Source organism: Aythya ferina (genome assembly GCF_964211825.1).
Source record: "Aythya ferina genome assembly, chromosome: 4".
Lineage (NCBI taxonomy): Eukaryota > Metazoa > Chordata > Aves > Anseriformes > Anatidae > Aythya > Aythya ferina.
This window is the reverse complement of record NC_140300.1, coordinates 10,730,009-10,754,286: the sequence shown is the minus strand read 5'-3', so window position 1 is coordinate 10,754,286 and position 24,278 is coordinate 10,730,009. Positions and strand designations below refer to the sequence as shown.

General features: G+C 38.8%; 1 protein-coding gene across 2 annotated transcripts in view; it reads left to right on the top strand.

Annotated features, from left to right (window-relative positions):
* Positions 1-19,615, top strand: part of CPZ (carboxypeptidase Z) — a 34,335-nt gene extending 14,720 nt beyond the window's left edge. Inside the window, exons 4-10 of one of the 2 annotated variants that reach the window (XM_084519040.1) lie at positions 1,499-1,695; positions 2,740-2,901; positions 7,948-8,106; positions 11,167-11,302; positions 12,359-12,498; positions 16,871-16,970; positions 18,815-19,615. In XM_084519040.1, the coding sequence (XP_084375166.1) occupies positions 1,499-1,695; positions 2,740-2,901; positions 7,948-8,106; positions 11,167-11,302; positions 12,359-12,498; positions 16,871-16,970; positions 18,815-19,161 (1,241 nt within the window). In that variant the 3' untranslated portion in view covers positions 19,162-19,615. The remainder of the gene's footprint in view (positions 1-1,498; positions 1,696-2,739; positions 2,902-7,947; positions 8,107-11,166; positions 11,303-12,358; positions 12,499-16,870; positions 16,971-18,814) is intronic. The other variant, XM_084519039.1, reaches the window with a different exon arrangement.
* The last annotated feature ends 4,663 nt before the right edge of the window (positions 19,616-24,278 follow it).

Genomic DNA, 24,278 nt, shown 5'->3' with positions numbered 1-24,278 from the left:
TGCATACATAAATACATACATACATACATAAAGGAAATCCTCTGGACAGAGCTTCTGGTCAGTGTTATACCTGTCAGTATAGAGAGGAATAATCTCATTCTCTGATTTTGTAGATTCATCACTGAGACAGCAGAGATCAGATTTTAAAACATATATAATCTTTCAAAAGTGTAGATCTTTTTCTTAGGGGGTATTAGATGTTATTTTCCAGTTAACAGATCCCAGCTCAAATACAGAATCCGATTAAATCTGGGTAGACTACTGCGGCCACTGCTATATGGCAATAGTCTCTGGTTCCTTCTCATCAAACTAGCTCCAGTATCAAAGTAGCCTCAGCAGTGTAGCAGAATGGAACTACATCTGACTTAATATATTTCAGGCTTATTACCTGAGGTAAAGCTTTTGTATCCTCTGTACACTATGCCACTGGGGAGGCAGAGAGGGCAACTGAGCCTGGTGTTAGCTCTCTTTACTCTCTCCCATGCTGACTTACATAGTGTAGATATATTCTGACCAAGATTCCAGATGTCTTTAACAGAGCAAAGATCTAAACTCCTACCTCCTGGCCCATTGTCCTTCCTCTCTTGTGTAAAGAATAGAAGTTTCAGGTGTCTTTTCTAGTTGATACTCCATTTGCTAGGATAACACAAAGCCTGTGAACCAGGCTTTTAAATTAAAACTGTGATATGGCATGATAAAAGATGGTAGTTTAACACATTACCTAACATTTCCTTCTAAATCTATTGCTTCATGCTGCTCAGGACAGCTGAGATTTTGCAAGACTAAGTTAGCTTTGTGCCAGCTCCCCTCCTGGGTCTAGTGCGGGAGGGTGGCCAGAATCAGAGATGAAGATGAAGGGCTAGACAAGAAAGGGTGTCTCCAAAGGGCATTTATTTTCCACTTTCCATTAGTCTCTAAGGAAGGATGGAAACTGAGAGAATAACTGCAGGGAATCATGAGGCTATGTTTCTAATAGTCTTATTCCAAGTCTATTTAGCCTAAAAGCCACTTTTTTATGCATGACCTAATTTCTGTTCCAAATACATGGATAATATATTACAGATCTGCAGGTCATTTCTAGGATGTGTGACAATACAAGGCATTGAAGCTGCCCAAGGTAAGTGAGAGTGCCAGGGGTGTATTTTGTTCCTTCCCAACCAGCTTGACATTTCTGTTTGCAGCATTTTCTCCTCACAATTAACGATGAGTCCAGCAAAAGCTTAGAGCAATGATTACCACTTAAAGTTTGGGATTCTGAAGATATGGATATTTTTTATTTTTTATTTTTTTCTGCACATCCAGAAAGCTGTTCAAATTGTTGCTGAACTGACTTGTAATGGAGTGAAATTCATCTGGAATTGGTATACTGTTTACAGCAGTGTATGCATTAAATTAGTGTAAATAAAACTTTCATCAGTAATCTGTCTGTGTTACTCTGCTTTTGGAAGCCATCCAGGCATAATCAAAATAAAGCATCTCAGTACTTTATATTCCACAGTCAAGCCAGAATTTAAGTACATTGGCAATATGCATGGAAATGAAGTCGTGGGGAAAGAGCTGCTGATATACCTTGCACAGTATCTATGTTCAGAATATCTTCTTGGGAATCCTCGCATTCAGACCTTGATTAATAACACCAGAATTCATCTCCTGCCTTCACTCAATCCAGACGGATATGAACTGGCTGCAGAAGAGGTAAAAGATTTTTTATAAAGAAAAAGTTCAGTGTTTCCTGTTTCTAAAATTCCCCTTTGGAAAAGACAAACTGGGAGTGAAGTGTCATGTATGGGAGGCAGCTAGGCTCCCAGGCTGCTTTGGCAGTAGGTTGGTCTCTGAAGACAACGTGAACAAACCTAGAAATCAACCAGAGCTATGTTTGTCATTCCTGCTCCCTGCATGCATTGACGTGGGAATGACTGCTACTTTTTCACACATTTAGCACTCTCTGTTATCAGCTCTAGAACATAATGCCCACTGACTCACTTTAATGACTTTTAAATTAATTTGCAAGGAAATGTAATTTAATACTGTGGAATAGATATTATTCCTCTTGTAGAAAAGCAGGTGTAATAAAATGGGAATATTTTCTGTACTATCTAGCTTTCATAAGGATGGCAGTTTTCAGAGATCAGCTGGTGTCTGAAGGAGACATACAAAAGAAGCACTTTTATTATATATCTGCCATTCTTTTCACCTCACTTCTATCATTAACATCATTAACATGAAAATAGGACCTTTTTCTGAGCTTCTTGTGCAGTGAGCTCTATTAGAATGATATTTGGGGTTTTACATTCTGCCTGATCTTTTCTTGGAGTGAGAGCTGTAATTTTTTATTATTATTATTATTATTTTTATTTTTATTTTTCTTCTCTTCTAACCCACTCTGCATGCTGCTCTGAGTTGAGTAAGAAACCGCTGTGTTCCTCTCATGAGTCAAATCACTGGTGAGTGAAATGATTCCTGTATGCTAGTAAGAATAATCATGGAAATAAAAATGAGTAATAAGTATGTTTTTTGTGTTTTTATTTATTTATTTATTTATTTATTATTATTATTATTTTTCTGTTGTAGTTGCTGTTTGTTTGTTTATTTTTTAATTGTATAGACATTTCTGACTTGTCTCTTATGTCTTTTAATACTTTCTGATTATAAAATGACATTTTAAACACTTCCTTTTTCCACAAAGTGACATTTTGAGATGAGAAGTTATACTGAACTTGTTTCTGTATTCCAAATTAGGGAGCTGGTTACAATGGATGGGTCATTGGCCGACAGACAGCTCAGAACTTGGACCTGAACAGAAATTTCCCTGATCTGACATCAGAGGCTTACAGAAGAGCTGGAATTCGTGGAGCACGCCTAGACCACATCCCCATTCCACAATCCTATTGGTGGGGTAAGGTATGAATTACAAATTTTATAAATCACATTTATTACAGAACAGTTCAGAAATTAAGATCTTGAGATTTTCTGTCTGAAGTTATTCTCTGGTAATAAAATTTTATATGTAGGACTAAACTGGACAGACTAGGAATTGACATGAAAAAAAAAGGTATACATCTGGCCAAAGAGGCAAGTGTCACAAATCTCTGGGAAAATTTGTTGATAATTTGGATTCTGCTATTTTAAATTAAGAACAATAACAGGAGAGGTCAGAAGTGTGTAATGATTCAATGTTAATGATTTCAGCACTATGTTGAAAGGCCTTTTTTGGGGACTTGGACCTCATTCCATTAAGTTCTGCACAGGTTTGATGCAACAGTGATTTCTGCATTGGAAACCATAAAAAGGCTTCATGTGAAGTCATGTGGCATGAGATTTCCACAAAAACAGTGGTTACAAATGACAATAAATAGCTAGGGCAATGGAAAAATCTAGATGGGTTGCAATGTTTTTGGAAGGAAGAGTCATTGCCACCTCCAATCTCAGGAAGCAGGATGGAGGCAGCACTGCAGGACCTCATTCTTACCATCACTAAGCTTTACGTTGCATGATGTCCAGGGTTCCTATAGGGAAAAACTATTTCAGTAGCTGTATTCAGTACTAGCAGATTTGAGAGACCATACTGCAACTTTCTAGTGTGCTGCAGGTGATCTCATATAAGGGCTGTTCTAAACCCCATATTACATTGGTGGTAGGGGGATGGTTGAACCAGATGATCTTGGAGGTCTTTTCCAACCTTAAGGATTCTGTGATTCTACAGTTCTATGAACTTGCTGCCACTAACTTCAGTTCTTGTCAATATTTGTGTGGCTCAGCCATCAAGTACTACCTTTATGCCTATGCATAAAGATATAGATGATGAGTTAAACTGTGTCTGTAACATCTTACCAGACTAAGTCCCTTCTTTGAATGGCCCTTTGCAGATTCAGTAATGAGAGTGCCAGTCTCCTGGGAGCTCTTTCATGGGCTGTAGTCTCCCCTGAGATATGTGCAGACAGGATACAGACGTGTCTAGCACACCTGAAAAATTAATTGAAAATGCATTTGCTTTTCCATAGAGGTGTCCAAGAAGTCTGCTTCTGCCCTTTACGTTTGGATGTAGTGGCTGGGCAGCAGATTTTGAGGTATGAAGGAAGGGATGGAGAGTTCCCTCCAGACATAGGCTTTCTCACTGCAACCAGCGTTGCAGGGTTGAAGGCCCAAGAACTACCAAGAAGAGATAACGGTTTCCTTTACCTCTCTTTGTACCCAGTGCAAGCTGTGAGCTTGTCACATTTTGTGCAGCCCAGAGTCCCCATAACTCTCTGGATTTTATAGCTCTGACCTCTCTCTTCTTTACTCTGAGTTTTTCACTCAGAGGTTGGTGAGGCACTGACACAGGCTTCCCAGAGAGGATGTGGATGCCTCATCTCTGGAGGTGTTCAGGACCATGTTAGATGACGAATGTAAGAAGCTCTCACTTAAGCAGCTTCAGTTTCAGGCAGACAAACCCATGTCTCTTACACAAGTTGGCTTTGTGCATACAAAAGCATTAGATTGTGCATTTCAACACCAGGCTCTCAGCTTTCATTTACTTAATAGTGTTTATTACCTGCCTTATTAAAGTAATTATCTGTGTATTGCAGGGCATTGTATAAAGATCAGAAAATGGAGAGTGAGGTCCCAGCCAATCCCATAAAGTCAGGAGAGGTCTGACCTCCCCATAATCCTTGTTGTACAGTGCTTTGTTCCCTGCTATTATGAATTATTGTAATAAGTGGTCTGAGAGTTAGGACTGAGAGACTTCACGTTTCATTTGAGATGAGTTCAGTTAAATTGGTTTCACTTGGGATTTGGAGGTTTGTGCCAGTGGAGGCTGGAATAGTGTTTAGAAAACTGAGTCTGGTTGTTTATAAAAGGGAGAAAAGAAATCTTTGAAAGTCATGGAGACAGTAACTAATTGCACTATAATTGGCATAAGTGAGATTCAGGTTTAAAAAGGGTAGTGACCATTCACTGTACTCGTGCCCAAATAATTTAGCTATTTTCTAATTGTGTTCCAAATTGTTCTTGTGAGATGAATACCTTAAGACTGATCTCCTCTGACTGAGAAGCAAGAACCCTGGTAAAAAAAAAAAAGAAAAAAAAAAAAAAAAAAAAAAGAGAGAGAGAGAAAAAGAAAAACAAACACAGAAACCACAGTAAAATAAAAGTTTATGAATTGTCAAAGGCCAGAGTGACACAGATAGTATCTGACATCATCTGATGGATCTGAACCAAGATAAAAAAGGATGTGCACATTTCAAAGCTTTAATCATGGTACACAAAGTCACTGAAATGCTATTAGGATAAAAATAGTGGCATTGAGATTACTGTTTTTCCACAACATTTGCTTCAACAAGACGTTTGCTTTGTGACACAGCAGTGTCTCGCAGCTTACACAGGTACCTAGCAAGCAAGTTGGCTAATCAGGGGGAGGCACTGAATGTTGGAACTTTTTGAGTCAAACTTTTTATTTCACCCTTGCCCACTGAATTGCAGAAACAGCTTAAAAAATCTTACTGAGATCTGACAGCACTGAAAGCAGGTCTGTTTCTGGCTTCAAGCATGCCCTCTCTGGCCAGGCTGCTGCAGGTGGTACAGGGAGCCACTGAGATTTTGGGGCAGCAGCCTCTGGGAGATCCCTGGTGTTGTGGGGCTGGGAGAACATGGGCACAGAGACAGCTCTCAGCCACCCCACAAGCCCCCATGCAGAACCCACAGGGAAGGCAGTGAGTGCTGCTTGCAACCCCTCACAAGCCAGCTGGGATCTTCTGTTCTTCAGAAGAGATGAACTCAAAGGATGAGCACAGTGCTTTCAGGGTTCAGGTGGGAGTGGCATGTTTAGTCCTATATTCCCTCATGACAAAGATCATTATTGGACTAGCTCAAGGCACTGTGCAATACTTAGATCAGCAAGTAGCATTTTTGAGACACTGTCAAGTTCATTGTCATGAAGCCTGGTGGGCTGTGTCCTTCTCCCACATCTGATTGTTCCAGCAGGTGTGCAGGACTTCAAAAAGTGCAGAGGATTACCGTTTTCTGTTGGAGTGCCTTTTATCTGACTTTTCAAAATGTTTTTTCAGGTTATGCCCTTCATGGAAACTCTGTCTAATCTTCACAATTATACAAAATGCCTTAGTTTTAGGGTTCTGAAATGAAGAATGTAGTTGTTATGAGCCCAACCCAATTCTCTGTGTTCCTCAGTTAGTGGTTACAGCGCATCTCAAGTTTAGGTTGCCTCTTCACAGAATCACAGAATTTCTAGGTTGGAAGAGACCTCAAGATCATCGAGTCCAAGTCTTTATAGTACCGAGGTTGAAAGGGTTGTGACACAGATTCAGAGGCTTCCATGAGGTTGATAGATAAAATGGATCTGGTCTGATTTGCCTGAGGACAAGTGGTATAACCTGGCTTGTGTACATATGCTGACCATGAGCTACTCATTTCTTAATGATTCACCTTGAGCAGTGTACCTCAAGTTCCTATACAAGTTCCTACTTCCAATACAATATAGCCTTGTCAAATAGCACAGCTAATGCACTGAAATCACATGCAGATGAGCATGGAGTTACAAGTGGCTGAATAAATTAAAAGGCTATAGAAAGGTGTGATTTCCTACTGTGGCTATAATTATACTGATATATGTAAAACCGCATTTAGATATGACTTGTCCCTGAGATCCTTTGCTTTTGGACTCATACAGGGAGCTGTAATATGTCTGCAGTGAACCATTGCTTCACAGTGGTGTTTCTGCTCTTCTCCTAAGTTTGTGTGTTACCCATTGCATTCCCAAAGCTGTGATCTGCCTGTGGAGCAGAAGAGGGACTGATACAAAGAAAACAGAAATTGCTGCTGTTGTAGCCCTAATCTTTAGCTCTTTAGGTTTTGTTTGCTTACTTTTCCAGGCCTGTTGTTGTTTGGAGTATATGGCACAAACTTTAGAGGCACTTGCTTCACCGACTCTAGTTATTAGCCATGCCAGGATGCTGTCTGACAGATTTCCTAATGAAATCTTGAATAAAAGCAAAGGGTGATGTGCATTGCTAGCAGCCCTATAGAAACTCTGGAGTAAATCCACCATAACAAACCTTGCTCGTTTATTTATTTACTTATTCAAACTTTCCTGTCAGCACTTGTGCAAAGCAGAGTCTGGATTGGCAACGTGCTTTTTCCCTGCTATCTTCCCAAGTGGCAAAGAAAAGAGCTTCACCTCCTCCAAAGGCGCTGGCCTGCGGGCTTGCAGGGGCTGGCCACCAGATGACACTGTTACCCCTAAGAATGATCTGACTCCGGAGCAGGTCCGGGAAACCCCACCTAGGAAGCAGGCAGGATGGGCAGGTGGGAGCCCCAGTGCCCCCGGGGTCCCGTTCCCACAAATTTTGTGACCTATTTGCAGCAGTTCTCTGCGAGTAAAGTGCAATTGTTGCTGTGCTTGATATCCATTAGTTTTCATTTATTTGCTGATAAACCTGGACCAAAGGATGTTAAATGAGACAATGTTTTTCCAAAAAGTGCTGAGCATTGCAAATCTCCACACCCTATTTTATCCATCCAATGTCAATCCTGCTGATTCAGAAACAAAATTAGAAAAGGGGTCTGGCTTGCAAATAATGGTACACCACCAGGAATTTTCAGGTCTAACATAAGTCTGTCATCATTTTGAACTGCTGAAAATGTCTCTGTAATAAAAAAGTTATTTTCCCATCAAAATTTCTATGTCTTTTCTCAGCTTTTCCACAGTGATTGCCTCTGGTTATTGGGGAGTTAGGAACAGAATGTCTCATCTGTTCTCTGGAGCAAACTGCTGCTCTTCCCCCATTAACTTTTGGGATGGAAGAGCTGAAGAGTCACATCTTTTCCCTTTCTGATATACTACCTTCTCCACTGGGCTTCATCCTGCTCAGGACCAACTTCCTTCAGAGCTGAATGTTCAGTCACGCTTTTTTTTTTTTTTTTTTTTTTTTTTTTTTTCCTGGATTTCAGGTAGCACCTGAGACTAAGGCAGTCATGAAGTGGTTGAGGTCTATCCCCTTTGTGCTCTCTGCCAGCCTCCATGGGGGTGAACTGGTTGTTACCTATCCTTATGACTATTCAAGGCACCCCCTGGAAGAAAAAGAGTTCTCCCCTACACCTGATGAGAAGGTAAGATTGTTTTGTAGGGTAGGTGTATGATATAGTTTTCATATGTGGAACTGTAGGAGTATTTTCTTCTAACAAGTAACAAACAGCTTAGATTTATTTAGAGTTTATACATATGTATATAGTTATGTATGTATTAAATATACAATAAAACATATGTTTATATATTTATATGTATGTATATATGCATATGTATAATATGATTTATACAGTTACTTCATTAGCTTTAAAATATATGTTACCAGCTTGATTGGTAAAGATTTACCCATTTTTTGTGAGGCCAAACATGATTTCACAAGGCAGAGTTTAGGAAAAGTCAGGATTTTACTATTTAAAGTATGAAGGTTCAGCTATTTTTACCACTGATTCCAGGAGAGAAGAAACAAACCTCATCAGAATTCACATTTTCTGATGAAATCTGTAGAAATAAAAAGGCTGGCTGCCATATGGTGGCAGCCTTGTAATATTTATTCCAGGTCAGATGAACAGCAACAGTTTTCCTCTCTCAGGTTCCCCAGTTGGGATTTAGTGTTAATCTTCTGTGAAATTTTTTGCCACCTTTCCTATTTCACTTTGATTTCCTCAATCTAGTATTCATTGCTGACATGCCCACTAGGAGAACAGCCAGCTTTTTAGATTTCTAGCGTATGTTAAAATTGTCCCTGACCTCTTAAGGGAAAGTGGTTACTTATATAGTGAAAAGCAGTTGAAAATCATCAGAAATTGATCTTTGATTTGAAGTATCCGTTTCTTTGAGCACGTCTCTGGGTTGAAGCTCTCCTAAAGTAACAGTCCTCACCAGCATTTATTCAATATTTAAATATTTGTCACTATTAAACATTTTCTGTGTCAATTCATTTGTTCTGAGCTGTACAATATCTACTGACTAGTGAGTAGCTGAAAATCCTAGAAAGTAGCGCAAATTTTGAAATTTAAAACATACAGGGGAGGGCTGGGAGTTTCCCCAATTAAAACCAACTTTTCAAGGGAGTCAGCATAGGAACCTTAACAACACTACCAGTATCACTTTAACATTTGTCTAGAAAGTTACGAAATGTTTTCCTGTGAAAGGACCTGTATTTAAGTAACATTATCATCATCATCTGCTGCTGGGGAATTGGCATCCTGAAATATTGCAGTTTGTCTTAACTGCCATATATTAGCTGTAATCCTTGTTCTGTGTGCTGATCTGCAAAATTCACAATGCAAGGGGAAAAAAGGAAAGTTTGTACCCTTGGCTGCAGCCCAGGGTGAAATGCTGCAATGCAGATAATGGCCAGAAATTCAAAAGTCAAATTCTTCAAGGTACATTCAAACCAGATTGCCCAGCTTGCAAAGGCTCCTGGATGCTGCCACCTCCACTGTGGCGGTCTCTCTTGATGAATATGTGGTAGCATGGGGATCTTCTTAGCAGCAGCAGATTTCAAGCCTCTTTAAGCTTTATCACAGCCTGGTCTGGTAACTGCTGGGACCACGGAGTCTCAAAACTGTTCCATGTCCTTCCTCTCACATTCCTGCATCTGGTTCACCTCCTAATACAGAACTTTCAAATTTTTTTTTTGGCGTTTGTGGAGATGGAATTTTCTAGCAGGCTTTTGTTGCTTTGTGTTACACAAAAAATTACATTGAAGTTTTGTTCATGGGGGCAGAAAGATACACACAAATTCAACCTCACTACCCTTGGCAAATGGAAACACTTCCTTCCCTCTGTCCCCCAAAAAACAAATTGTGATCGTCAGTGGAGTCAGAGTGCTAGGCAACATAACAATATGTACACATTTTATCAAATGAACATCACACTTTCAAAGTCACAAGGATTCCTCTGTTTTCTCCTTTGCGTTCATCTATGTAATGCCTAAACATTTGAGTTTTTTGAAGTCATAATGTGTCTGTTCATCAGGGGAAAGAGAAAATAGAAAAAAAAAAAAAAAAAAAAAAAAAAAAAAAAGGAAAACTGTCTTTACACTTACATAACACTGTTTCCACCTTTTCTTAGTTAGCTACCTGATCCCATAATTGGTCCAACTTTGTGATTATTGAATCATTCCTCAATATTACACCAAAATTATATGTATAGTCATTTTGGTCTCCATACATCTTCAAGCATAAAATCTTAAGCCACTTGCAAAAATAGGATTTTAGCCACCCAACAGCTTGCACATGTTATCTTAAGGCACATGTTATCTTAAGAAATGTGCAATGAAACCTATGATGCTGAGCTGATCTAGTAGCACCTGACAATTGCTGTAATTTTAATATTGAAATCTGGAGTGATAGGTTTTGTAGTTGAGATTTGAATAAAATAAAAAAGGAGATCATTTCTGTTCAAATTTGTAACAAACACATTTGCAATAAAATGGCACAAAACAGATCCAAAGATATGGTTTCCTCATATCACTGCTCTTGCTTCTGTCTTCACTTCATGTACCCATCAGTTTTCCTTTCTGGGTCGTGACTCATCTGCTCTTCATCATTATTAACACTCTTAGGAAATCAATGGTGACATCCTCCATCACCACATCCTATCCTTCACTTTTTGGGGGATGGCTTCTGCCTCACAAAAAAGTGACTGTCATTGAGATCAAACTGGCAGGTTGTCCTGCGATAGAGATAAGTGCAAAGCAAATCAACGCCGTCTATTTTAAACACCAGCAGCTAACGCAAAGATCTGGTGGGGCTGAGGCTGGTGTAGGTGTTTCTGAAAACCCAACAGCTAGGACATAATGGGAGAGCTAATTTTGGCTTTGAAACCCATGACTTTAAGTACAACAAAACAAGCCCTCTACTTCTGCTCCAAGTATCACAAAATCAAGAAGTATTCAGTGTTATTTCTGGCTAAACACATTGGATTACAAAGAAGCACCTTGGAGAATAAGGCATGTGAAACCTTCCTGGTGGAATATCCTTGCACAGAGGTTCTCCCCCTTCATCAGCCTCAGGGACACAGGGTGGCTCATTATCTGGGCTCACAACAGCAAGACTTACTGGCAGCAACATCAGTGACTGAAGGCTAACATATTTACTGTTTCAAAACCAAATGTATTTCAACCTCTTCTGTTACAGATGTTTAAAATGCTGGCAAAAGCCTATGCAGATGCACATCCAGTCATCTCAGACAGATCAGAACTTCGCTGTGGTGGAAATTTTGTAAAACGAGGAGGTATTATAAATGGTGCTGAGTGGTACAGCTTCACTGGAGGTAAAACCACTTTACCATCATATCAAGTGAGGTAAAACCTCTATATGACCTTTCTGAGACACAAGGGTTTGGCAGGATAATTTTATTCATATCAATTTATTTTAGGTCAAATACTTGCAAAAAGTAACCTGTTAGGGATTTAAGTAGCAAATGTATGTTGGTAGCAGTTATATTCAGACACCAAGAGACTTATTCAGCCCTGATAAGATCTTATAGAAGTTATGCTATCCAATGGTCAAATACATTATTGCATATACAAGATTCTTCTAGTTTTAAAATCAGAGAAGTTTAAATACTTAATGCATTGCTATCATTCCTTAGCAGCATGAGTTTGATTCCGTCTTTCAGACTTGCATTCTGCTTCGTGCAAGTTGTGTTTTTTGTTTGTTTTTTTCAAGTTGTTCAAATATATTTATTTATTTATTTTTAAGTATAAAAACCAAGAAAGATTAACATCCCATTAATTTGTGCTTAAGTTGCTAATTTGATTTCCTTAATAATAGTATTTGGTTTTATTCAGGATTTCATGGATGAACTACTAATGTTCATAAAAATTTCAGAAGTGTTTCAATCATATTTTCCAGTTAGACTCAAGCAGCTCCCCAAATTATTCTGTTGAAACTGGGCATTTAGGAAGCTTTGGGGCATGAGAGACAATCAGGTTTAAATATCTTAGGCTTACATTCTTCTGAAAATTATATCCAATGTCTTTTGTGTAGAAACAGTTTTGAACGTACTAGTGGCAAAAGGTCATCTCTCTGCTTGTGACCTTTGGCAATCACCTCTGATACAGCTGATTATCCAATTACTGTGATTAGCCAATCGTTATCTTTCTATTGCTGTTTCTTGGTCAGGTGAATAATAACTTAAAATGATGCTTTTTCACCTGAAAGAAGTGTCACAGTCATTAGTTAATTCACAGTTGAAACAAGTAATATTCTGAATTTGTAGAATAATTTATATGCATTGGCCATTACATTGAACTAACTGCAACAGCAAAATTCCATTTAGGGTTTAAATGGGTTTTCCGTGATCTCTTTCTTTTTAAACCTGTAGGTATGGCAGATTTTAATTACCTTCATACAAATTGCTTTGAAGTTACTGTGGAGGTAGGATGCGAAAAGTTTCCTTTGGAAGAAGAACTGTTTACAATCTGGCATGAAAACAGAGACGCCCTTCTGAACTATATGGAGATGGTATGGCTCTGCTTTTGCAGACCTTAGTGCTTATGGATTTTCTTCTTTGGAATAAAATCTTTTTGTTTTTGTTGATATTCCTTTCTTTGCTGTTTCACCTGTTAGTTATCACTGAGATAGCACTGAATCAGTCACCACATTTCACCTGCAGCTCTGGGGCCTCTGCTTGTCTGACAGGACACACAGATAATGTTTTTGTTGTCTTGCAGGAATGATTGAGCTTAGGACTTGTAAAGGACTTAGAAACTTGTAAATGATTTAGAAACAATTCAAAAGGAAATTGTTTGTAAATAGTTTGTGCAATATTACAAATCAACTGTCTGAAATTGAATCACAGAATCACTGAATCACAGAATTTTCTAGGTTGGAAGAGACCTCAAGGTCATCGAGTCCAACCTCTGACCTAACGCTAACAGCCCTCCACTAAACCATATCCCTAAGCTCTACATCTAAACGGCTTTTGAAGACTTCCAGGGATGGTGACTCCACCACTTCCCTGGGCAGCCTGTTCCAGTGCCTCACAACCCTTTCAGTGAAGAAGTTCTTCCTAACATCTAACCTAAAACTCCCCTGGCTCAACTCAAGCCCATTCCCCCTCGTCCTGTCACCAGGCACGTGGGAGAACAGGCCAACCCCCACCTCGCTACAGCCTCCCTTGAGGTACCTAAAAAGAGCGATAAGGTCACCCCTGAGCCTCCTCTTCTCCAGGCTGAACAAGCCCAGCTCCCTCAGCCGCTCCTCGTAGGACTTGTTCTCCAGGCCCCTCACCAGCTTCGTCGCCCTTCTCTGCACCCGCTCAAGCACCTCGATGTCCTTCTTGTAGCGAGGGGCCCAAAACTGAACACAGTACTCGAGGTGCGGCCTCACCAGAGCTGAGTACAGGGGGACGATCACCTCCCTAGCCCTGCTGGTCACGCTGTTCCTGATACAAGCCAGGATGCCGTTGGCCTTCTTGGCCACCTGAGCACACTGCTGGCTCATATTCAGCCGACTATCCACCATCACTCCCAGGTCCTTCTCTGCCTGGCAGCTTTCCAACCATTCCTCTCCCAGCCTGTAGCTCTGCTTGGGGTTATTGCGCCCCAGGTGCAGGACCCGGCACTTGGCCTTGTTAAACTTCATGCAGTTGACCTCAGCCCATCGGTCCAGCCTATCCAGATCCTCCTGCAGAGCTTTCCTACCCTCAAGCAGATCGACACACGCACCTAACTTGGTGTCATCTGCGAACTTACTGAGGGTGCACTCAATGCCCTCGTCCAGATCATCGATGAAGATATTAAAGAGGACCGGCCCCAGCACCGAGCCCTGGGGGACGCCACTAGTGACTGGCCTCCAACTGGACTTGGCTCCATTCACCACAACTCTTTGGGCCCAGCTATCCAGCCAGTTTCTAACCCAACGAAGCGTGCGCCAGTCCAAGCCAAGAGCAGCCAGTTTCTTGAGGAGAATGCTGTGGGAGACGGTGTCAAAAGCCTTGCTGAAGTCAAGGTAGACCACATCCACAGCCTTTCCCTCATCCACCCAGCGCGTCACTCTGTCATAGAAGGAGATCAGGTTCGTCAGGCATGACCTGCCTTTCATAAAGCCATGCTGACTGGGCCTGATCGCCTGCTTCCCCTGCAAGTGCTGCATGATGGCTCTCAGGAGGATCTGCTCCATGAGCTTTCCTGGCACTGAGGTCAGGAAATGAATGCTAAGAAAAAAAACATATATTCAGAAAATTAAAAATCATCCTTTCTCTTGGAGAGTAAACCAAGAGATACTTTCCAGAAAGCCTCTGGGAATTTTTCCATTTTCATTTTCCATGTTCCTGGACTTAAACCCACTGTACAAGAGCAGGAGATGAAGATTTGGTTGCAATGGGGAGGTTATAGTTATCTTACTAGAAATGTTGTTTACTCACTTTCCACCTCAATTTCTTGATATTTAAAATGATTGGAGGTCTTATCTTCTAAAGAGACAACTGTATGCCTGTAAGCATTAAACCAACCTATTTTATAGTAATATTATTTTAATAATAAGTTTGAGCTCAGCAAAAGCAAATACCTCACTGACAATAAGTAAGTGAACACAGAAGTAGAAGTTGCTCATCTTTCTCTCAGCCATTAGTAGATTAGCTTTCTGCCATGCCTTATTTTGATAGAGTATGCAGTAATTTAAAATTGTTAGGAGTGTTTTTATGGCCTTTCTAAGCAACCTCTTGCTACTTGTGGTAAGTATCATCATTCAATAAAGTCTACAGTACAGACCACCAAACTCATTTCATTTTACAGCTGTCTGATGAAAATGAGTTTTAGAGAATCCAAATGGAGCTGGGTTAAATCCATATATATTGCACTTGAAGTCTTCAAGATGTAAAGATTTTTATAGTGTGAGATACTGGAGAAGTCTGTGCTGGAAAAGCTTTTTGAGTAAATGCAGGACAGTAAGCAAAACAACTTTGTAGATAAGGATGACTGAATTACTCCCGATAAGGATTAAGTCTGCCATAACCAATTCAAACTTTTCTTATTCTGATATATACCAGGCTGCTTGGTGTGTGTACAAATCTACTTGGCTTAACACGCAGAAGTAGTATTCATTTTCATAAACGCTGATCTCTTCTCCCTATTGCTAGTGGTACCAAAACAATCTCCCAAACTTATGTGGCGCAGGTTTGAGACAAAAACAAAAATAGTGTATTTAAAGCAAAACAAATCAACAACATTAAAGAAATTTCAGTTTTGTCATTTTTATCCCCTCATGTTCTAATTGTGAAATTATTATTGAAGTTGGATGAGGTCATACTACTTTGAGTATGTCTACACTGTAAATTAAATTTGTCTCTGAGATGACTCTTCTGACCAGATATACCCACTATCCATATGATAAATCCTCAAGTGCAATGCTGAAAAGCAATTTGCAGTGCTTCATCATAATAGTTCTTAAGGGACAGTTTTGAAGTCCTTAGACTGAGTTGTTCCTAAATCCTCCAATGAATAGCTCCACTCAATACAGAATAGCTATTTAACAAGAGCAATGACAACACAGTCTCACCTTGAATAAAAACCTGACGTTATTGGACCATACTGAATAATTTTAAAGCTTTATATTAAGAATTACTGTAAAGTTAGATATTTTACTGCTTACTTTTAAACATCTGTATTTTCCACCATTTTTTTCCCATTGTTTCATTCTTTGTTCTTCTTTTGCATTCTTCTGTGACAAAGGAAATGGAGAAGTCAAAATAAGAGGAAGAGAAAAAAAACCTTAGTAGTTCATGGGAAAAACTGAAATGGAATTACTTTTCATTTAAAAAGTTCATATAAAACTTCCAATATAAAATATTTTCATTTTGGAAAGCTGAAAAAAAATCTTTAAGTATTCTAGTGTTTTGTTTTGATTTGTTTTTCTGGTTTTGTTTTGTTGAGCTTCAAATAGAATGAGCTGTTTGTGCACCTCTTTGTTTGACAGAATTCACATTGCTCTTTAGTTTGTCACCAAACATATTTCTCATTGGCTCAAACAACTGAGTTTTGTGCATGTAGACAAGAGAAAAAGGATATTATACATGTACATATTGCCATCATGACATTTTGACATGTAGTGATGTGTAGGCAACATGGAGTTGATGAGTAGCTAAAGATTTCTCTGAACTATTCATATTCACTGATATTAAATAAGAATATGAACAGATTCATAACTATATTGTTATAGATTGATTTGCGTTCATAAATGTTTAATGAAAGTGATTTAAAATATGGCATTAAGGATTGTATGTAAGTGTAGTATTGTCTGAAAGCTAATAATTATGCATGATTTTGATTTATTTCACACAAGTTTTAATGCTGCACTTTGAGTAAATGGCCATGTACTCAAAAATGACCATTTACTTCATCCTGATTTGACTCTGCTCATAGCACCAATAATACCTTTTCACTGTGTGCATCAGATTGTTTTTACAGACTTAACTTTTCATTTCTTTCTGGTTCTGGATCTATGGCAGGCAATTAGAAACAGTCTTTAGGTATTGTTACTGTTCTGTTACTGTTAGTTAGGTGATGTATTAGGTACAGAAGAATGAGATGCTACTGATTTGTGCAAAAGGACCCTCAATGCAATGCAAGACCACATACCTAGCCCAAGAAAGCACTCATTAAGTTAGCTATTTTCCTCAGTTACCTCCGAGATGTTACAGCTACTATGTAGTGCCCAAAACAGAGAATGTGATCTGAAGGGATGTTAGCACCCAAGAACCTCTGTAGGTTCCAAATCTCTTCCACCAAATCTCTTGAAAGATTTTTCCTCTCTACATGGTTTTCTTGTAGAATATTAGGAGATAGTAATATAACAAATGGCTCCCATCTAACTTTGCTTTGCTTTGCCTTGCCAGGTTCATCGGGGAATAAAAGGAATTGTGTCTGATAAATTTGGAAATCCAATTAAAAATGCTCGCATTTCAGTCAGGGGCATCCAGCATGATGTCACCACAGGTAATATTTTTTGTTCCAGCTTTTTCCTGCTGCAGAGTGAAAGTGTTGAGAAGTGAACCCACAAAGTCTTGTCATATCTGATGGAAATTTCACCTTAATGGAGAATTCAGGGCTCATCTGTGGGTTTATTTCTAGAAAAGCAGGAGAGAAGACATCAAACTGGTTGTTAAACCCGTGATGTCTCTGGGATGACTCAGTCCTTGCAGTTAAAAAAAAAAACACCTGAAGCTGTCGGCCAGCCATCAAAGACCACATGTATTAGAAAAATTCAGAAATCCACCTTGACATACATATTTCATGCTTGGGGGAATAGATCAATAGCCCTTCTGGGGGGAAAAGTCTACTCTGTCCATCTTGTACTCACAGAGCAGATAAAATTACTTAGTAGAAATATTGTGAACTTGAGGTGTAAAACACTGATTTTAACAACTGGAATGACTGCAGTGATTGAAGGGCAAGCAACCTCTTTTGTTCATGAAAACAAACAAACAAACATTAAAAAAAAAAAAAAAAAACTATAAATATATGCAATTTGTGAACAATATTTATATCAAAACCAAAAACCAACCAACCAAAAGGCCAGCTAGAATGTTGAATTATGGTCACTGTCACCAACTGAAAAACATGTATTGAGCCATGTGCAGCTGCAAAGTTCTGAGCTCTCACTAGAACCAATGCTCCCATTTTATTACTGACTTTAGTGAGAATATGGTAGGCCATAGGAGCACAAAACAGGAGACGTGAATGGTAACATTTTACTCTAATGGTAGTTGTTGAATCAATTTGGAAAGCCAGAATAACTTATAATGTAGTGGATGCTTTCCAGCTTTTTTTTTTTTTTTTTTTTTTTTTTTTAAACTTAACATTAGAGGGGATACAATACTGGAGATGATGCAGATTTTTGAGGATGGTGGGAGACTCTGGCATGAATTAGGGTCTCTTTCAAACTTATTCCGAGACAATGGCTTTCCATTGGACATTGTCCATGGCAATCGACATTTAAAGAATTAAGAATTGAATAAAACATGTGTTTACATTGAAGGAAAAAGGAGAATTTGTTCTTGTGTTAGGTGGGGTTAAGAATGTCATATGATTAAAATGTCTTTTAACTTCAGTGTCAAAAAAGACTGAGAAGTTCCAAGATGGAAAAAACAAACAAACAAACAAACAAAAAAAACCATTAATACAACATTAACTAAGTTAAGAAAAATTAACATTCAAAATAAAGGAAATATAAAATGGAGAATAAATATGTGTTTTAAAACTCCTTGCTTTTTGCCTGCAGGCTCTAACCTTCAGCTGGAGGAAATTTACACCCATTTTACACTAATGGAAATTTATACCAGCTGCAGCTTTGACTCCACAGTCTTATGTGCTATAATGTCTGCAAAGTAATAGAATGTAATATAATAAAAAAAGGGATTTCTTAGCTCTTTAGACATGCTATATATATATATATATATATATATATATATATATATATTACAGCTTGGATTCTGCTTTCACCTTCTTAAGTTTCACGTAGTTTTTCATTCATTTGATTTCTTTGGAGTTATTCCTTGTGCCCCTGGGAAAGCAGTAAGAAGGAAAGCTTCACTTCCTTTTTATACAGGCAGAGCAGTTGCAGAAAGTTTGGTTTGTACGCGAGTTTTACTCCTTTAGCTCCTATGGTCAGATTTTCACAGGCTGAGTCTTTTTCAAAGTTTGAGCTGATTCTAAGACTCTTTTAAAAACCTATCCCCTAAATGTTTGTGTTGTCCTTGGATGCATGTATACATGAGTATGCATCTATACAGAAAGAAAGACCAACTAAACTGTCTTCTTGTGAATTTGCCTTTCCAAAGCTGCCGATGGTGACTACTGGCGACTCTTGCCTCCAGGAACATACATAATCAGTGCCCAAGCTGCGGGATACAGCAGGGTGATGAAGAGGGTCACCCTTCCCACCAAGATGAAACGGGCTGGGAGAGTTGACTTTGTCTTGCGACCTGTTGAGGTTTGGCCTAACAAGCTTCTCCGCCGGCCCATGGAGGACATGCACGACCAATACGACCCACTGGAACTGTTCGATCCTCATGCCCAGCCTGGGACTCAGGGAGGGTCACCACAGCCCAGGGAGAAGCCATGGTGGTGGTCCTATTTCAGCTCTCTAGACCTGCACAAACCTCTCTGGCTGCTTAAACAGCATTGAATGGTGCCATTGTGCTCTGCTCACCTTGTTCTGCTGTCCTTCCACCTGGCTCCAGGCACCCTGATTGCTCTTGGCAATATCTAAATGTTTCATGTGAAAATACAATGTTAATTCAAGCCCTCTTACTTTTGTTTTCTCTTCACATACAACTGAGTCTGTTCAAGTGTTTTTATATATTAAAAACAATGGTGCACACTCATCCAAAGGCTGGGTTGTATGTAGCCTTTTTCATAGGAATGTGCTGTACTTCTGCCCATGTAGTTAATCATTGCATTCATTATTTATTAGGTTCTAAGTACCTGCAGGAATATATTCCTGATCCTTTAATGTATTTTTGTACATGCCTTAACACATTAATGACTGTATACTAAAATCAACTTTCAGAAGCATTCAGAAAACTCTTCTCTTTTTATGTTATTTTAGCACATAAAATTCAGTTCATTAACTCTTCTGATAGAGCTCACAATGATTTCTGAAGTCCATCATGTGATATTAATGTTGATTGGGGGCAGTAAAAGAAATCATTAAGAGTATGGAAATAAATCTTTGTCCAAATAAGTAACATGTTCAGTAGCATGGGGTACTCACAGACAGGTAAGAAACAATGAAAAATCATTAAATAATACCATATTTTCCCAAGTGCTCTTTTAGAAATTATGCTTTGAACTCATAAGTAACAAAAGTGATAAATACTTTTTATTCCTCTCTTGAACTCTTTTGCATCACTAGGCAAAATCAAGAAAAATGTTTGGAAAGTAGATTCTGTTCCAAGCAGTGTGAATATCCAATCTTTATGAAATATAAATATTAATATAATTTGAAGGTTTTAAAGTTCTTAAACAAAGCAAAATACTGAAATACATATTTACTGCTGGAAATGTGCACAACTTATGACATAGAAAAATACATGAGATAATATGAGAGGAATTTAGGTTCAAATGTGACACAGTTTGCTAAAGATGTTAACATCTTGTTATCCAGATGTTAACGTGGAGTGTCTTTAGTTCAGATGATTGTTAATGGAATTAGTAAATATCAAAGAATTCATTATGTTCTTTTTAAGATAGTTCATTAGGTAAATAGTGGTCTTGAAAGATGGCAGTCTCTCAGAAATCCTTAATACCTTTGGATACCCTTAATTTTGATGAAGCGTAGTTTCATCTACAGGGTGCTTGTTTGGAGCTGATAAACTTCCTGCAGGAACTGCTGCATTAGCTGTCTAGATTGCCCTCTGATTTCTAAAAGTTTGTTTCCTTATCTTAGGTAAAAAACAAAACAAAACAAAACAAAAACAAAAACAAACAAACAAACAAACAATCAAAAAACACATAAACATATTGCATGAATCCTATAGTCCATGTGCACATGTCCAACCTATAATTGCCTAGGAAGACCCAGGAGATGAATGACTTTAATTCTGCAACCAGATGTTGCACATGCCTGAATACCTTATTCCCTGTTGTAACTTGATTGAAGTTAGGAGTCTGTTGTTCATGTGCTTGAATGTTTGCAGGACTGAAGACTATATAAAAAATTAAATAAAACAAATTCATAGCATTAACAAAAAGTAATTATATCAGACCAAATGTACTGCATGCACACTGATGTGTTCCTTTCCCAGGCTTGCTAACTTAAAGAAACACGAAATCCTACATTAGTCACAGAGAAGCAAGCAGGAGAAATACCTTCAGACTGTATTTCCTGTAACAGGTATTCCTACTGTTTACTATGGTAATGCTTTCAAAGCCAGTATCCTGTGAAAACAGTGGTAAAGCTAGCAAAATCAGAACAATATGCTAAATTGCTGGCTATTAGCTGTTCTTTTTATGCATATAATCTCTTGCACACTTAGAAAGATGCTTTCTATAAGTATATCCCAGATTCTCACAGGGCTATTTGGAATTTTTTCAAGTAACCAGAGTAAAACCAATCCAATTGAAACACAAAATAGAATGACTGTGCAGAAAATCCATTCCTTTCCCCGAGTCCCATGATGAAATAGTAGATGGCAGTCAAGACTGTGGAAAGATGATTTCCTGGGAAGATTGTAAAGATATGTTAAGTTTGAGAGAGTGTGAGAAGCAGATATTCTAGACTACTATTCCTCATGTGAAATTGGCACAATAGAAAAAGAGGTGCCTTTTGACCTCCCTGCATCTCTCTACATCATCCATAAATGGAGGTGTCCAGCAGACAGAAGGTTAAGAGCAGACTTCTGCTGGTTTGTACACAGAAACCCGTATAGATGGGAAGTATAAAAGTGCGTTGAAACCACTATGAGGCTCCTGGGGAAAGGTATGCCTCAGTCTTCTGGAACTACTTAATTTTTCTGTAAGATAAAATCTTCCATTTTCAGCTCCTTAGAAGTGGGAAAGACTGCCAGAATTCTCTGGGTGGCTCTCAAAAATCCATTTGAGTTTAGATTAGATTTAAGATGTATTTATTGGTGTTTTGAGGCTACAAAAAGAAAAAAGAAAGCATTGGTCAAAACGAGCTGAAAACAATGCAGCCAAAATTAGTATCACCTTTCAAATTTTATTTGAGATTAGATACAGATATCGATTCAGTTCTACATCTATCTGGGAGAGAAAGAACTGGATTGCATTTCTACCCTGGGCTGGATTACAAAAATCTTCTTTAATTCTCATTTCAATAAGGAAACGTGTGGTTAATATCAGATAGGGCACATAAAGAAAAAAAAATAAAAACTAAAATATGCTTTAAAAGACTGTAGTAATGAAATCCAAGCATCATAGAAGCTATAAGCAGAAGATCTGTAACAAATGCATGTAAATGAACACAATAATCAGCTTTTTTGTGCACTTCTCTGGAAGATGATTATGTGGAGCAGTTCATGCAATATAAAGTTAGGGGCATGTTAAATACTCTCTGACTAGGAAATGCTTCATTGCATTTCACTGAAATGCTTCAGTGAAACATGGGCTCCAACAGCTGAAGTACAAGTATTATAGGAAAGAAGTAAAAAACAATTAAAGTACCCAACAGTCTCCACCATGCTTAAACCATGCCTTACAGACTTGGCTTGGCCTTTTTCCAGAGGGAGACATGTTCAGCAATTAAGCTGTGTTATCAGGAATTACAGTGTATATTCATGAGACTTCCTATCCTTTTAAGTCAGAGTCTACATAATTTTTTCAATTACCTTCCAGCCACATATTGAACAGTATTGACATATGTTTTCGTAACATCCTTCTTAATAATTAATTTCCCAGTCTCCATGTTTGAGGGGATCTTTCTATCATGGAGCCAAACTATTTCTGCACAAAGCAAGAGCATTAATAAATGCTCCAACCTGTCAGCTACCCAGACCTTGTCAGTCTGCCAACAATCAATCTTCCCAACAAGTCAAAGTATGTAAATCTAAATAATACCATTACAAGCATAAGCAACAAAGGGGAAGGTATGTTTATATCATATGTACAATTTATCTTTCATTCTTATTGCAGAAAAAATAAAAGAACACATACAGAAAATATCAGGAGATAAATTACAAGTTGCATATATGAATTACACCGAAGAAGCTTTGGGTCTCTTTGTTCCATTCAGAAAAAATTTTTAGATCAATATAATAACAATAAACAAAGGGAGGAAAGCTTGCAGCTGTCGACATTTTCATCTCCTGTAACAAAATGATGTTCCACTGTTGGGCCACCCACACATAGGAAGGAGCATCTTTATTTTCCACAAGGCAGAAGAGAACAGTGTTTTAAGCTAACCGTCTAAAAACACAAGTTATGTAAAAATCGCTAACTAAAAAAGCTTTTCCTGCCATCATTTTTTATAGTGCTTATACTGTTCTTGTCCTCTCCATGCCTCAGCTTAACAGCTCAATGAAAGCACTCCAAAGCAATATTGCAGTCTGTTTGGAAGTCCTGCAAACCAGCTGTCAAGCAGGGTTTGCCAGGCCAGTGCCATTTCTTTGTGTCTATCATTCTTGTCTTAGACTGCAATTCAAAAACAAGCCAGAGATGTCTTTAACGGTTATGAAAGTGGCCATCAAAGAGCGAAGAGGAAACAAAACTGTACGTGTCTGTGGTGATGGCTGCAGGCAGGCTGGAAGGTGTCTGTAGTGGGTGGGCTGCCCCCCTGCGGGGAGGCACTGCAGTCTGCCTTCAGGAGCCAAGGAACAAGAGGGCATGGAGATGTTCGCGTGGCCTGGATGGAAATGTGAGCCGAAGCTGATACACCTTCTAACAAAGCTCCTGACAGAGGTACTCTCATGCTCTCTTCCTTTGCTGCATAATATTTGTATTCTGAAGCTACCAAAGTTTAAAAGGAGTAGATGGGGAGTCTGTAATACCCTTTCCCTGCTCTGTCTTTGCAGCATGTTGGATGAGAGATTGTCTGACATTTGTCTTCTCTGATGTCATGCAGTCTCCAGTAGTGCTGCCAGAGGGCTTCAAGTTGGCTTTCTTGATGGGGCAGCTGGACCTCAGCAAGGAGGTGGGCTGCCTCCAGCCACCCATTGAGCCCTGAGTGAGGGGGGGAACACCAGAATGGTTTCTCTGTAGGGGATTTTTGGTGGCCTGTAGGTCTGTTTGAGTGAGTGTTTGATGAATGGGGGATTTTCCCCCAATTTGGCAGCTACTCAGAGCTCCCACAGCTACCAGTGTCACACAGATACAGCAGCACCAGTGTTGGTGCCATGGCACTAAAAGGGAAGAGCACACACCATCAATCAGTAAGTACATCGTACAACTGGGAATGATTTGGATTGCTTTTATGGGCAGAGCTTGGAAGTATAACATCATTTTCACATCTCATTCAGAGACATTAGCAGCTCATAAGGCCAGCTGGAAAAAATGTGGTTGTATCAGTGAATAGGAAAATTAATAATTTTATAAATATATGAAATGCAGGAATTTTTGACAGGTGTTTGTTGCTGCAGTGTCTTGTGGAACCAAATTATGGAAAGAGAAGTAGCATATTTATATATTATTTTTTTTTTTTACATCCATAATTAAATTTTGTTATCAGGAATTATTTAAGTGATGGGAGAGGAGTCTTCAAAGTTAAATATTTCTCTAAGGAATTATATCACCTTCTAACAACATAGGCAAATTTCACTAACCTAAAATAATAGTGGTAGTGGATGC